The sequence below is a fragment of the Dryobates pubescens genome, chromosome 22 (genome assembly GCF_014839835.1).
Source record: "Dryobates pubescens isolate bDryPub1 chromosome 22, bDryPub1.pri, whole genome shotgun sequence".
Taxonomy (NCBI): Eukaryota; Metazoa; Chordata; class Aves; order Piciformes; family Picidae; genus Dryobates; species Dryobates pubescens.
In genome coordinates this window covers 15,038,564-15,051,677 of record NC_071633.1, presented here as the reverse complement: position 1 = coordinate 15,051,677, position 13,114 = coordinate 15,038,564, and the positions used below count along the sequence as shown (strand labels likewise).

The 13,114-nt window shown below is 52.6% G+C and overlaps 1 protein-coding gene across 1 annotated transcript in view; it reads right to left on the bottom strand.

Annotated features, from left to right (window-relative positions):
- NUP160 (nucleoporin 160) overlaps positions 1-13,114 on the bottom strand; it is a 40,022-nt gene that overhangs the window by 9,680 nt on the left and 17,228 nt on the right. Inside the window, exons 14-24 of the mRNA XM_054171964.1 lie at positions 12,730-12,895; positions 11,927-12,042; positions 11,248-11,408; positions 8,968-9,101; positions 8,578-8,648; positions 6,230-6,389; positions 5,318-5,387; positions 2,905-3,003; positions 1,787-1,906; positions 631-723; positions 346-440 (exon numbers count right to left, since the gene is read on the bottom strand). Coding sequence (XP_054027939.1) covers positions 346-440; positions 631-723; positions 1,787-1,906; positions 2,905-3,003; positions 5,318-5,387; positions 6,230-6,389; positions 8,578-8,648; positions 8,968-9,101; positions 11,248-11,408; positions 11,927-12,042; positions 12,730-12,895 — 1,285 coding nt within the window. The remainder of the gene's footprint in view (positions 1-345; positions 441-630; positions 724-1,786; positions 1,907-2,904; positions 3,004-5,317; positions 5,388-6,229; positions 6,390-8,577; positions 8,649-8,967; positions 9,102-11,247; positions 11,409-11,926; positions 12,043-12,729; positions 12,896-13,114) is intronic.

Genomic DNA, 13,114 nt, shown 5'->3' with positions numbered 1-13,114 from the left:
TTTATATTTTCCCTAAACTGCCAAAGCTTTTCAACATCTAACACAAGTCATCCTTCAGCCATTTCTTTTGGGGCTGTTCCTTAAATCAGCTGCTTTGTTTTTTTCCTCTGACACAGCAGCAGTGCCAGCTGTCCTGACCAAAATTAAGTCATTTGAAACCCAACTTTTACAGGAGCTTAACCAAAACACAGCAGCCCTCAGCCATCAACCCCCAACACAGCAGCCCTCAGCCATCAACCCCCAACACAGCAGCCCTCAGCCATCATCTTCCTCTTGGCTTGATGGAGAAATTGGTAGGTGGACCTCCAAGACAAGCGAGGATAAAGGCATAAAAGTGTCACCTACCTGCTTGGGTCCGGGTTTTGTGTTAAGGCAACATATGCTTCATTGTTGTGTCCTAAATCCAAGTGATGTTTGAAGATACAAGTCCTCAAAGTTGCCTGAAAACACCAAAAAAAAGCACAGAGCAGCAGGTTTGGAGTCATACAACCAAAGAGAAGTTGCCTTGAAGAAACATCTCGATGGAAAACCTGGTTGAGTGCAAGGTATCCCCAGCCACAGCAGGGGGGTTGGAACCAGATGATCTTTAAGGTCCCCTGCCAACTCAAATCTATGAAAGGTGTCCTGTACCTGGCTTCTCCAGTCATCTGATTCCATGATGGCCAAGGTGGCCAGCTGGATGACCAGCTCTGGCAAACCCACCATGTCCAACAAGCGCAGAACCTGGAAGAAAAGAAGTCGGGTCGGTCAGGAGAGGGGCTTTTGGCTTTGTTTCCAAGAGCTGCTCCTACCCTAAGAGCAGTCAAAAGGTTGTGATGATGTTCTTAAGCAGTTTGAGTGGAAAGGGAAAGGGTTTGATACGTTGCAAAGGTCTGAACTCAATCCCTGCATGTGAGGCCCAGGCTGTGGCTTGCATGGAGGCTTCATCTCTACACATCTGAGCTTCCTGAAACATTTTAGCCTTGACAGTTCCCCTGTGGCAGAGGTAAAATGAATCTGTCCCCAGGCACACATGAGCTGGAGAGCAGAGCCTCCGAGAAGGCCTTCTCAGGAGGGCAGGCTCCTTCCCTCAGCTCTATTTGGCAAGATGTTCCTCAGCTTCACATTAAATGTGTTCCTATTTTTCCTGCAAACATGAGAGAGGGGAGAGGAAGAGAGAGGAAGAGAGAAAAGAGGGACCAGAGAGAGGGGAGAGGAAGAGAGAAAAGAGGGACCAGAGAGAGGGGAGAGGAAGAGAGAAAAGAGGGACCAGAGAGAGGGGAGAGGAAGAGAGAAAAGAGGGACCAGAGAGAGGGGAGAGGAAGAGAGAGAGAGGAAGAAAAGTTCCTGTTTTCTGGAGCTGAAAAATCAGTGAACCCCTGACAATCAGCCCAGGTCTGAGCCTTCAGCCTGTCTGAACTGTGCTATTATGCAGAAAGATCTTATCTGACTTTAAAGACATTAAAATTCATTTGCCTCAAAGCTTCACTAACCTTTCCCTCAAGCAGCACCTCACATCCAGCCTGGACATGTCTGGCTGCTGCCTCCAGCAGCTGGATCTCACCCTGCTTTTGTCTGCTGGGGAACAAAATCCTCTGCTATTAAGGAACTCAGAGGTGGAAAGTACCTGGCTTTCACATTCACCTCCTCATCAACCCCCTAAGGAAAGCTACCAGAGGTTTCACCACCCAAAAAAGTGGTGTTTGAGTCTCAGTCACTTCCCCAAGAAGCCAGGGATGGAGCAGGAGTTCCTCTGTGTGGAACGGCCTGGTGCCTGCTGGCTCGCTCGGGCCCGGCCGGGCCGTACCTTGTTGTAGTACTGCAGGCGTGGGGTGGAGACCACCTCACCCTCCTCAGGTTGGATCAGCCTGTCCAAGAACTCCTCTCTCCCCACCTCTGAGGCAGCTTGGCGGAAACAGTCCAAAGCCTGGAAGCAAAGCAAGCAGTTTGTGTGTGTCCTTAAGGGCCTGGCCCAGCCTGTTGGACTGGTGAGAGCTCTGCTCTCCCAGCTCCAGCGGCAGGCACACGGCTGTGTTCTGACCTAACAACTTCCCCAAGAGCAGCTCCCACCAGCCTGCTCCAGCCCCACTCTCTGCCCAAAGGATGAGGGGGATGTTTGCTGAAATGAGAAGGTTCCAGTGACAGCTTCTTGCTGGCTTTCAGGAATTAAAGGAGACCTACAAGATGGGGACAGACTGTTGAGCAGGGCCTGTGGGAGCTCACAATGGCTGCCTCGGCCCTGCGGCAGGATGGTGGCCTGGGGACAGCTGGGATTGGTCACTGCCATTTTGGGGAGAACTTTCTAGAATCCTAGAATTGTCAGGGTTGGAAGGGACCTTAAGGCTCAGCCAGTTCCAACCCCCCTGCCATGGGCAGGAACACCTCACACTACATCAGGTTGCTCACCTTCAAAACCTCCAGGGCTGAGGCTTCTACCACCTCCCTGGGCAACCTGTGCCACTGTCTCACCACCCTCACAGGGAAGAGCTTCTTCCTAACATCCAGTCTGAATCTACACATTTCTTGGGGCCTTTCAGTAATTAAAGGAGACCTACAAGAGTGGGAGAGACATTTGAGTAGGGCCTGTTGTGAAAGGACAAGGGGTGATGGTTTGAAGCTAACAGAGGGAGATTCACACTGAAGAGAAGGGAGAGAGTTCTGACCCTGAGGGTGGTGAGAGCCTGTTCCAGGTTGCCCAGAGAGGTGGGAGCTGCCCCAGCCCTGGCACCACTGTAGGTCAGGTTGTTTGGGGCTCTGAGCAACCTGCTTTAGCTGGGGATGTCCCTGCTGACTGCAGGTGCCTTGGACTGCTTCACAGGTCCCAAACTGGGCTGGGATTCTCTGAAAAAGGGCCAGTCCTATCTGTCAGCCCTCCCCTCCCAGACTCCTAAGGGAGACAGTGCCAGAAGGAGACAAGGACTTTACCTTGTGGCCCTCACCCATGACCAGGTAGCACCGGCCCATCATGAAGCAGCAGGAGCCCATGTTCACGTGGCACCAGGGCTGCAGCAGGCGAATGTATTCCTGCAGGAGAGGAGGAAGAGGAGCAGCAGTTCAAGTCAGCCCTCACTTATGACCTGCCTTAGGTCTCTAACACCAAAGCACCATTTCAGTGGCCTCTTTAGCTGCTGTGCTCACACAAACCCTGCTCCTGGCAGCTCTAGGGCTGCTATCCCCAGCCCCAGAGTCCTTTTGGTGCACAGATGGGGAGCCATTCCCAATGTGCTCCTGGGAAATGACCTGCTCTGAATGTAGTGTGTAAGAAGTGGTCATGGAGATGCTAGGTAGAAGGTTGGACTTGATGATCTTAGAGGTCTCTTCCAACCTTAATGATTCTCTATGCCTCAGAAAGCAGCGCCCAACACCCTTCTTAGAAAACAGACATGAGGCTTCTCTACAACCTTTGAACTGCAAAGGGAAGGTGACCTTGGTGTGCACAGAGCTCAGGGATGTATGAAGACCGTGGGAGAACAAGGAAAACAGGTGTTAGAAGAGCAAGGAGAGGGAGAGCAGCCATGGAAAGAAGCAACAAACGGACGGGCGTGGGGTGGAGCCCTGACAGCACCAAGGATACCCTGTAAATAAAGCCATAACACGGATGCTGGCCAAAACTCCAGGTTGATAACAGCTCATCCTGGCCTTGTGCCTGCTGTCAGGATAATAGAAGGGCTGCAAAGTGTCATCACCCCTCAAAAAAGCATGAGGAAGACCTCAAGAAACTGCCAGCTCTTGTGCTTAAGAGAGCGGCGTTGGCTCCTCGTACTTGGAGAAGCAGAGACGTTCCACCAGCAGAGCTCTGGGACTCAGCAGGCAAGGAGAAGCAGCCAGCACCTGGAGGTAAAGCCAAGCTCTCACCAGCTGACCAGCATCTTTGCATAGACCTCAGCCACCAACGCACAGACCTTGCCTAACCCAGCTTTGGGCCACTCTAAACCACGTGGTCACTCCAAGCCACGTGGCAACAACATCCTGAGGCCGGATTCAGCGCTGGGATTAGGCAGGGAGAGGAGATAAATCCCACCTCAGGTTTGCTCAATAGCTTGTCACCCAGAATAAGCAGCTAGGAGAGGTTTGGCCCTGCTCCCAGGCAAGCGCTTTGGGCACTAGAGCTTCCCCATGCTCTTTACTCCCAGGGTGCTTCCTGCATCTCTCCCCCTCTATTTGGGTCACCCTCCTCACACGGAGTGGCAGATCTGGTGTTAGCTCCTGGAGGTTAATCCAAGTTTACGTGACCAACTGGGATCAGTGAGCGTAGCAGAAGGTGGATGGGAGGAGGAAAAGCCTTCTCCTGCTGAGATAAAAGTCCCTCCCATCTCCTGGAGGCAGGATGCAAGTGAGGCGAGAGCAATGCCAGCGAATGCACAGAGCGCCGGGGAGGAGACAGATGCCAGGAGGTAGAAAGATGCTGCCCAAACCATTTCCTGCCTCTAGAGCCCAGCAGAGCTGACATTCTTCTCAGCAGCAAGAGGAACACAAAGGGAAGAAATTCAGCCTCGAGGTGGAAGGGGCTGTGAGGAGAAAAGGTTCTGCTAAGCAGAAGGAAAACAGCTCATTACCAACAGCCTGTGCCCCAAAGGGCTGCCGTGGGGGGTGAAAGCTATCACGTGGAGCTGCAGAGGAGAAAAGGTGTGCTTCAGAAGCAGAGCACAGCAGCTACCAAGCCCCTGAAGAGCACAGGAGGAGGTGGTGGAGGAAGAGTGGCCTGAAAGTATGGCCAGCAGGACAAGGGCAGGGATTGTCCTCTTGTGCTTGGCACTGGCACGGCTGCACCTCCAATACTGGGGTGAGATTTGGGCCCCTCACTCCAAGAAGGACACTGAGGGGCTAGAGCAGGTGCAACAAAGATGGTGAAGGGTTTAGAGCACAAGGAGAAGGGTCTGGAGAGCTTCTGAGAGACCTGGGGTTGTTCAGACTGGAGAAAAGGAGGCTGAGGGGAGACCTTCTGGCTCTCTCCAACTCCCTGAAAAAGAGGCTGGAGCCAGCTGGGAGTCAGGGTCCTCTCCAAAGGAACGAGTGACAGGGCAAGAGGAAATGGTCTCAAATTGCCCCAGGGGAGGTTTATTTGGACATGAGGAACAATTTCTTGCCCTTGAGGGTTGTCAAGGCCAGGCCCAGGCTGCCCAGGGCAGTGGTGCAGCCCCCATCCCTGGAGGGGTTTCAAAGCTGTGGGGATGTGGTACTGAGGGCCGTGGTTTGGGGGTGACCTGGTGGCAGTGCTGGGTTAAGGGTTGCACTGGATCATCTTAGAGGCCTTTTCCTGTGAGGCCAATCCTGTGAGGCTCTGATCTTACAGACCATTTCCAACCAAACCAACTCCATGATGGCAGGAAGGACTCACCTGTAGCTGGGTGTACTGACAGCTTCCCATCAGGCACTCAGGGAAGAGGAATCCAGGATTGCTGGGCCACCTAAGCAGGAAAGTTAAGGAACAATCCAAGAACAGAGAGCTCCCAGAACTGGTCTGAAAAACCCCCAGCATTCAGTGTGCCTCTGAAGCTGGCTTTGTGGGAGGCAAGCAGAGAAGATTAAGCTGCTCTTTCTCCAAGTCATTACTCTGTAATGAGATTTATCCACATTAGAACAAAACCATCAGCACACCTAATCCAGAACTTGCCCAAAATCTCTGCCACCCTTCCAAATCTCCTGGAGTCCCCAAGGCAAAGTTGGGGGAGCTCAGGGGCTTAGAAGTCAAACCCTCAAATCCTTCATTGTGCACCTAAACCTGGGGGAGATCCTGTGAAATCTTCAAATACCCACAAATCCCATCAGGACCAACAACAGTCACTGGAGCAGGAGAGTTGCCTTTAAAATCTGGGTGTGAGAAACATTGATTTTGGAGGCTCAGTGCTGGAGATGCCCAAATCAAGTCCTTTGCTTGCCCCAAGCCTCCTCACACAGCCCCACCAGCGCTCCCAGCCTCAGCACTGGGATGGGTTATGTCATGCAGAAGCTCCTGAAATGCCATGAAACTCCCTGGTCACAGCCTGACAGGAGACTTGTCTTTGAAATTTGGGTGTAGAAAACATCAGTTCTGGAGGCTGAGTGGTGGAGATGCCAGCACAAAGTCACTGAACGCTCTGCAGTCCATCCCTGCCGCCCTCAACTCCTCTGCTTGCCCCAACCCTCCTCACACAGCCCCACCAGTGTTCCCAGCCTCAGCACTGGGATGTGTTGTATCATGTAGAATCTCCTGAAACACCATGAAATCCTCTGGTCACAGCCTGGTGTGTGGGTTTCCAGCCAAGGATACAGGAGAGGCAGAAAATCAGCCACGATGGCAGTAACCAGATGGGGCCAGTTCAAACTTGTTTCAGCCAAAGAGGTGTTTGGCTGCAGGAAGAGTCTGGAGATGATGTGTTTTCTGGCCACTTCCTGGAAAAACAGCTCCACAATTGTTTGAGGACTGGATACTGAAAGGACAAGTTAAAGGACAGCTGAAGGAGAGGGTCTGCAAGCAGCTGGTCCAAGGTTTCACACCACGCTGCACCAGCAGCCCCAACAACAAGGATTAAAGCAGAACAAAAGACATTGAGGACTCAGACTTGTTGGGTTTGGGTTTCTCTTGCTGTCTGGTGAAGTCAGAAGGAGCAGCAGGAGATCAAAGAGCCACAGGCTGCAATGTTTATTAATCACCACTCAATTATAACAGCAAAAAAAAAAACCCCAAAGCCCAACAAAGGGCTGTGCTCACTCTCTGCCTGTGCTCACTCTCTGCCTGTGCCTTTCTCAGCCCAGCCACAGGGTTTCCAGTGGCAGGAAAAAGGACAATGGGCACAAACTGGAAGCCTGCTGAAGCTGAGGAGAAAGTTGTTTGGGGTGAGGGTGCTGGAGGCCTGGAGCAGGCTGCCCAGAGAGGTTGTGGAGTGTCCTTGTGTGGAGAGCTTGCAACCCCCCCTGGGCACTGTGCTGCTGGGCAAGCTGCTGGGGGTGCCCTGCTGGGGCAGGGGGCTGGGTGATCTCCAGAGGTCCCTTCCAGCACCACCATGCTGGGATTCTGAGAGTGCTGATGTGGCTCTCTGGCTCAGGTCCAACACCTCCCTTCTCATTCCAACATGCTGCTGTCTCCCCTGCTCACTGTTCTCAGCTGCCACCTCCTCACTATCTTCCCCACACACTGACATATTTCTCCTGAAGCAGAGCAGCCAAACAGGACTTTCCTCACCAGCTGGCCAAGAAATAACCCACGACAGCAGCACACACAAAGGCTGTTTTCAGCTTTGCTTTCAGGCACTGACATTTACATGGGAGGCCCTCCTGAACCAAGACTCTGCTTTGGGGAGAGTTCAGGCTTTGGAGGTCACAGCCCTGCTTACAAAGAGCAGAGATGTCCCAAAGCCATCAGGGAGCAGAAAGAAATCCCACTCCCCCCCTGCCAGCTCCTAGCCCTGCACTGCTACCTATCTGTCACTGATTTTCTCAGCTCCCTCTGAAGTGTCTCAGCCTTGCAGCACAAACTAGTCACAGCAGGCTCTTACCTGTGTGTTTTCCACCTTTCCCTCCTCACCACCTCCCTCTCTAACCACTTCAAGGTACTGATCCTCCTAATTAAGTTGCTTTATACCTTGCTCCATCAGGATTTCTGCCCCTAGACCAAAGTGTCCGACTTTGCAACAAGGATTTTACATCATGAAGGAATCATCAGCTGCAATTTCTCCCCATTCAGCTCCCAACTGCAAAGTGTTGGCAGCACAAGGAGGTTTTGGAGAAGAATGTCTACATTCTCCCACTTCCCCAAGCTGCTGCTGCTCCTGATTGTGGTGAGATAAAGGTGAAGCAGCAGGACACACCAGGTCTGTTCCACTACAGCCATGGTCATGTACAGCAAAGAGAGGTGGATACTGCCAAGTTGGCTGAGTGAGGCCTTCCCTACACTTCAAGAAGGATATTGAGGTGATGGGGAAAGTCCAGAGGAGGGTAAGGAAGGTGGTAAAAGGTCTGGAGGACAAGGAGAAAGAATCTGAAGAACTTCTGAGAGACCTAGGATGGTTCAGACTGGAGAAAAGGAGGCTGAGGGGAGACCTTCTGGCTCTCTTAGAACTCCCCCAAAGGAGGTTGGAGCTAGGTGGGGGTCAGGCTCTTCTCACAGGTCACAAGTGATAGGATAAGAAGAAACAGCCTCAAGTTGCCCTAGGGGAGGTTTAGGTTGGACATGAGAAACAATTCATTGCCCTTGAGGGTTGTCAAGGCCTGTCCCAGGCTGCCCAGGGCAGTGGAGGAGTCCCCATCCCTGGAGGGGTTTCGAAGCTGTGGAGACGTGGCTCCGAGAAACACGGTTTGGTGGTGCCCTGGCAGTGCTGGGTTAAGGGTTGGACTCCATGACCTTTCCCAAGCAAAATGATGCTGTGATTCCATGACCTTAATGGTCTCTTCCCATCAAAACCATTCTGTGATTCTATGCTTCCCATCCTCCTCAGGATGAGGATCAGAACCACATCTCTGCTCGGAGTGCAGTGCTACAGGGCACTTGGTGGTGGTGGTGGTGAGTTTTTGGTGGACAACCATCTCCACATGGGGGTCATTCACCCACATTCACCCTTGGGTGGCAGAGGGAGTGCCAGGGGAACAAATCACAAGCTGAGCAGCTGTGCAACATCTTACCTAGCCTATGGGGTGTAACAGCAGCGGTGTCTGCTAACTCCAGCACAGAGAGATGCTGCAGATTAGATTCCCTGGAGAAGAAAAAGCCATCAGTGAAGAGACAACAAAACGCCTCCTGCTTTAATTGTGCTCATTGTTCAACTCCTACAGCTGGAGAAGGCAACAGCAGGGAACAGCCAGGCCTGGCAGGGTGGAATTAGCGCAAGGCAGAGTCAGCTCGACACGTGGAAGGGAAAAAAAAGAGCCAAAATGAACCTTTCCCAGCACAACCTGACTCCTGGAGTGATATTCCCACAGCAACCAGCAGCTTTTCGTGCCAGGGAAGGATATTGCAGGTGGACTCAGGAGGAAGCCACATTTAGAAGCAGAAGAGGCGTGGTGGTGACTTACAGCGTGTCGACGGGGACGTCCGAGGCCAGGCGCTGGCTCGCCCACCTGATCAGGTAGTAGGAGAGCAGGAGGGGAGAGGTGCGGTGCAGCAGGTCCTGCTGAGACTGGAAGAGTTGGCCCCCTCCCAAAACCATCTGCAAGCAAACCACAGAGGTTGGAACAGTGAGAGGCCAAGCCTGGGAGCAGCAGAGGTTGGCACAGCAGCCCCCGGAGCAACGGCAGGACAAGGACAAGCAGAGAGGTTTGCACTGGACTCAGCTTGTCCCTGCTGTCAACAGCAAGGGGGGTCAACAGGCTGGGAGCTCACTCAGGTCACCCAGGAGACCAGCAGGACTCTTGCACACACCAGTGTAACCCAGTCACAAATTACAGTGTCACCTTAGGCCATCAAGAATAGGGTGGCCAGCAGGAGCAGGGAAGTCATTGTGCCCTGTGCTCAGCACTGATTAGGCCACACTGTGAGTCCTGTGTCCAGTTCTGGGCCCCTCAGTTTAGGAAGGACATTGAGAGACTTGAACATGTTCAGAGAAGGGCAATGAGGCTAGGGAGAGGTCTGGAGCACAGCCCTGTGAGGAGAGGCTGAGGGAGCTGGGTTGTTTAGCCTGCAGAAGAGGAGGCTCCGGGAAGACCTTGTTGCTGTCTGCAACTCCCTGAAGGGAGGTTGTAGCCAGGTAGGGGTTGGTCTCTTCTCCCAGGCAACCAGCACCAGAACAAGAGGACACAGTCTCAAGCTGTGCCAGGGGAAGTGTAGGCTGGAGGTGAGGAGAAAGTTCTTCACAGAGAGAGTTGTTAGCCACCATCCCTGGAGGTGTTCAAAAAAGGCTTGGATGTGGCACTTGGAGCCATGGTTTAGTTGTCAGGAGGTGTTGGGTGATAGCTTGGACTTCATGATCTTTGAGGTCTCTTCCAACCTTACTGATGCTGTGATTCTATAATTCAGCCAGTTAACTATTCTGGTAGCCCAAAGCCTGTGGGGATAGTTACCATTGAATCATAGAGTGGTTTGGGTGGGAAAAGACCTTTAAAGGTCATCTAGTCCTGTCAGCAGGGACATCTTCAAGCAGAGCAGAGTGCTCAGAGCCCCAGACAACCTGACCTGGAATGGTTTCAGGGATTATCTCCCAGAGATAATTATTTCTGCTCCATTAATATCAGGGGGAGGGGAAAAAAAACCCAAACTTTGGATGTGGAAAGTGTGGCTTGAATTCTTCTGTGTGCTCACATGGGGTGACAAACTGGGACACCACTCAGCAGACATCTTAATGCAAGGTGGTCAAAATGATGTCAGATGTGGAGGGTTGGAATCAGGCCTGGAGAGCAAAGTGCAGGGAATTGCTCTTCAGATTAGGTTGACCTGGTGAAAGAGCTCGACTTCACCAGTTGTGGAGTATGAGAAGTGAGTCAATTCTTGCTAGAGAAGGACTTGTGTAGGCAACTGATGTCCAGCCTCAGGCATGCAGTGTGCTGGTGGTGGCCTATTCTTGGCCTCTGATCTAGTTGGGGAAGTCCCTGCTTACTGTAGTGGGGTTGCACTAGATGACCTCTAGAGTTCCCTTCCAACCCAGGGCATTCTAGGGCTGTATAATTCCCTCTCCATCAGTTTCTCAGCCACTCCTTGATGTGGACAATCTCTCTACAATCCCAAAGGATGCTGAGGTGAAACCTTCTGGTTGGAGCTAGGTGGGGGGTCATACTCTTCTTCCAGGTCACAAGTGATAGGATTAGAAGAAACAGCCTCAAGTTGCCCCAGGGGAGGCTTAGGCTGGGCATGAGAAACAATTTGTTGCCCTCGAGGGTTGCCAAGGCCTGGCCCAGGCTGCCCAGGGCAGTGGTGGAGTCTCTGTCCCTGGAGGAGTTCCAAAGCAGTGGAGATGTGGTGCTGAGGGCCGTGGTTTGGTGGTGCCCTGGCAGTGCTGGGTGAAGGGTTGGACCTGATGATCTTTGAGATCTCTTCCAACCAATTCTACCCTGGCACATGCGCTGTGCTGTGCAGGAGGAGGGATGGGGAGCAGATGGAAGAGCTGTACGTGCCCAGGCAGGGGTGTACCAGGCAGCAGGCTGCAGAAGATCCTCTCCTCCCAGGAAAAAAAAGAGCTTCCTGGGTGCTCAGCATGGATAGAGGGAGCTGGGGTGTGAGCACATCGCTCTGGGATGACAAAAGACAGCTGAGGCTCACCCAAGCCCGGGGCTAGCGTTTGTGGGAAAGAGAACAAAGCTCAGCCTTGCACCAGCAGAACCCCAGATGCCAAAGTTCAAAGCACTTGGAGGGCTGTTACTCACAGGATCTCCCAGCCTCAGCAAGAGCTGCTGGAGGATCAGCAGGTCCCGGCAGATGAGGAAGCGGATGGTGGCAATCTTACAGACCCCCCAGCACAGCACGCCGCCAGCCGTGCCGCTGCCGTACAGCTGGCTGAGGTTCAGCTGCAGGTTCAGGTGAGGAGCTGGAAGAGCATTAACAAACAAACAAATCAATCACCCAGATGAAGAGAGGAACCAGAAGGACCAGGAACACTCATTGAGCAGCTACCTGCCCAACCCAAAAAGCCCTGCTGGGGAACATCTGCGGAATCACCGAAGGTTAGGGGCTGGAAGGGAGTCCCAAGCCCTCTGCCAAGGCAGGGTCAGGCAGAGAAAGTCACACAGGAACACATCCAGGTGGATTTGGAATGTCTCCAGAGATGGAGACTCCACCACCTCTCTGGGCAGCCTGTCCCAGTGCTCTGTCACCCTTAAATTAAAGCAGTTCATGATGGAGCTTCTTATGTTCCAGTCCGTGCCCATCAGCCCTTGTCCACCGAACAAAGCCTGGTCCCATCCTCCTGACACCCACCCTCGAAGTATTGATCAGCACTGATGAGATCTTCCCTCAGGCTGCTCGCCTCCAAACTATGAAGCCCCAATTCCCTCAGTCTTTCCTCATCAGAGAGGTGTTCCTCAGCCCCTTGGCAGCCCTTTTCACCTCTCTCCATGTCGGTGTCCATCTCATAGTCCATCTCTCGGATGAGCACCCCAATGGCATGGATGGGGTTCCTGATCTCCTGCAGCTTGCTGTGGATCTCCTCCAGCACATTTTCCCTGCAAGGTGGGAGGGGAAAGGGGAAAAAAAAAAGAAGGAAATAAAAATCAATAAAAATCAGCAATATGAAGAGTTTAACTCCAGAGGGCTCCCTCTCCTCCCTCACAAATCCTTCCTGGAAGGCAGGGTAGCTTGATAAAGCCTGGACATTCCTGATGGGAATCCTCTTCTGGCTTGGAGTTTGATGACAGTGCCTGCAGGCAGCAGGCTATTTATTCCACACCCTCAGGCTACCAGGAAATAGCAGTTGGATGGTTGGCATTCCACAGGGGAATGATTTCAGGAGGCAGGCACAGCAACCACATGCCTTGACCAAAGCTCTGACCTCTACCCAGCTTCTGCAGACTCATTTTCCATGCCCCAATGATCATCTAACAGGAATGTGTTGCTCTTCTGCTCTCTATTCGTGTTGCAACCATCACCTAACAGGAATGTGTTGCTCTTCTCCTCTCTGTCTCACCTGAGAAGCCCCAAACATGTCTTTTCTGGAAGGCCCCACACAACAGCAAAAGGAGCTGGGGAGGGAAAGCCCTGCTCACATCACCAAGACCCAGGCTCCCCACCTCTGGAAAACTCTTCCTGCAGCACAGGGAGAGCCCACGCATCCCAGCTCAGCTTTGATGTCAATCCAGGGCGGCTCCAAGGCAATCCCTGCTCAGCCATCCCTACAAAAACCATCTCCTTACGTGTCATTAGCTATCAAGTCCTCCAGGATCTGCTCTGCAGCCTTTTCTGGAGGCTGGAGGCGGGAGCAGGCCATTTCCATGCTGAAGGCCATGTCCATGGAGATTGATTCCCCGATCAGGCGAAGGCACTGGACAAGACAGACAACATCACGAGACATCTCCAAATCTGGAATGAAAGAATCTAACTGTGGATTTACATGAAGATTTCAAAGCAAACCTGGCAGGGCCATTCCAAAATCCAGTTTAGTTCAGCTTTCTGGCTCAGCAGATGGGTCTCAGACTGACCCTTCCCTAACTACGAGGCCCAGTTAAAACTCAGCAGCTGAGAGGGACTTGGGGTTTGGAAAGCACAAAGTCATAGGATGGCTCAAGTCAAAAGGGACCT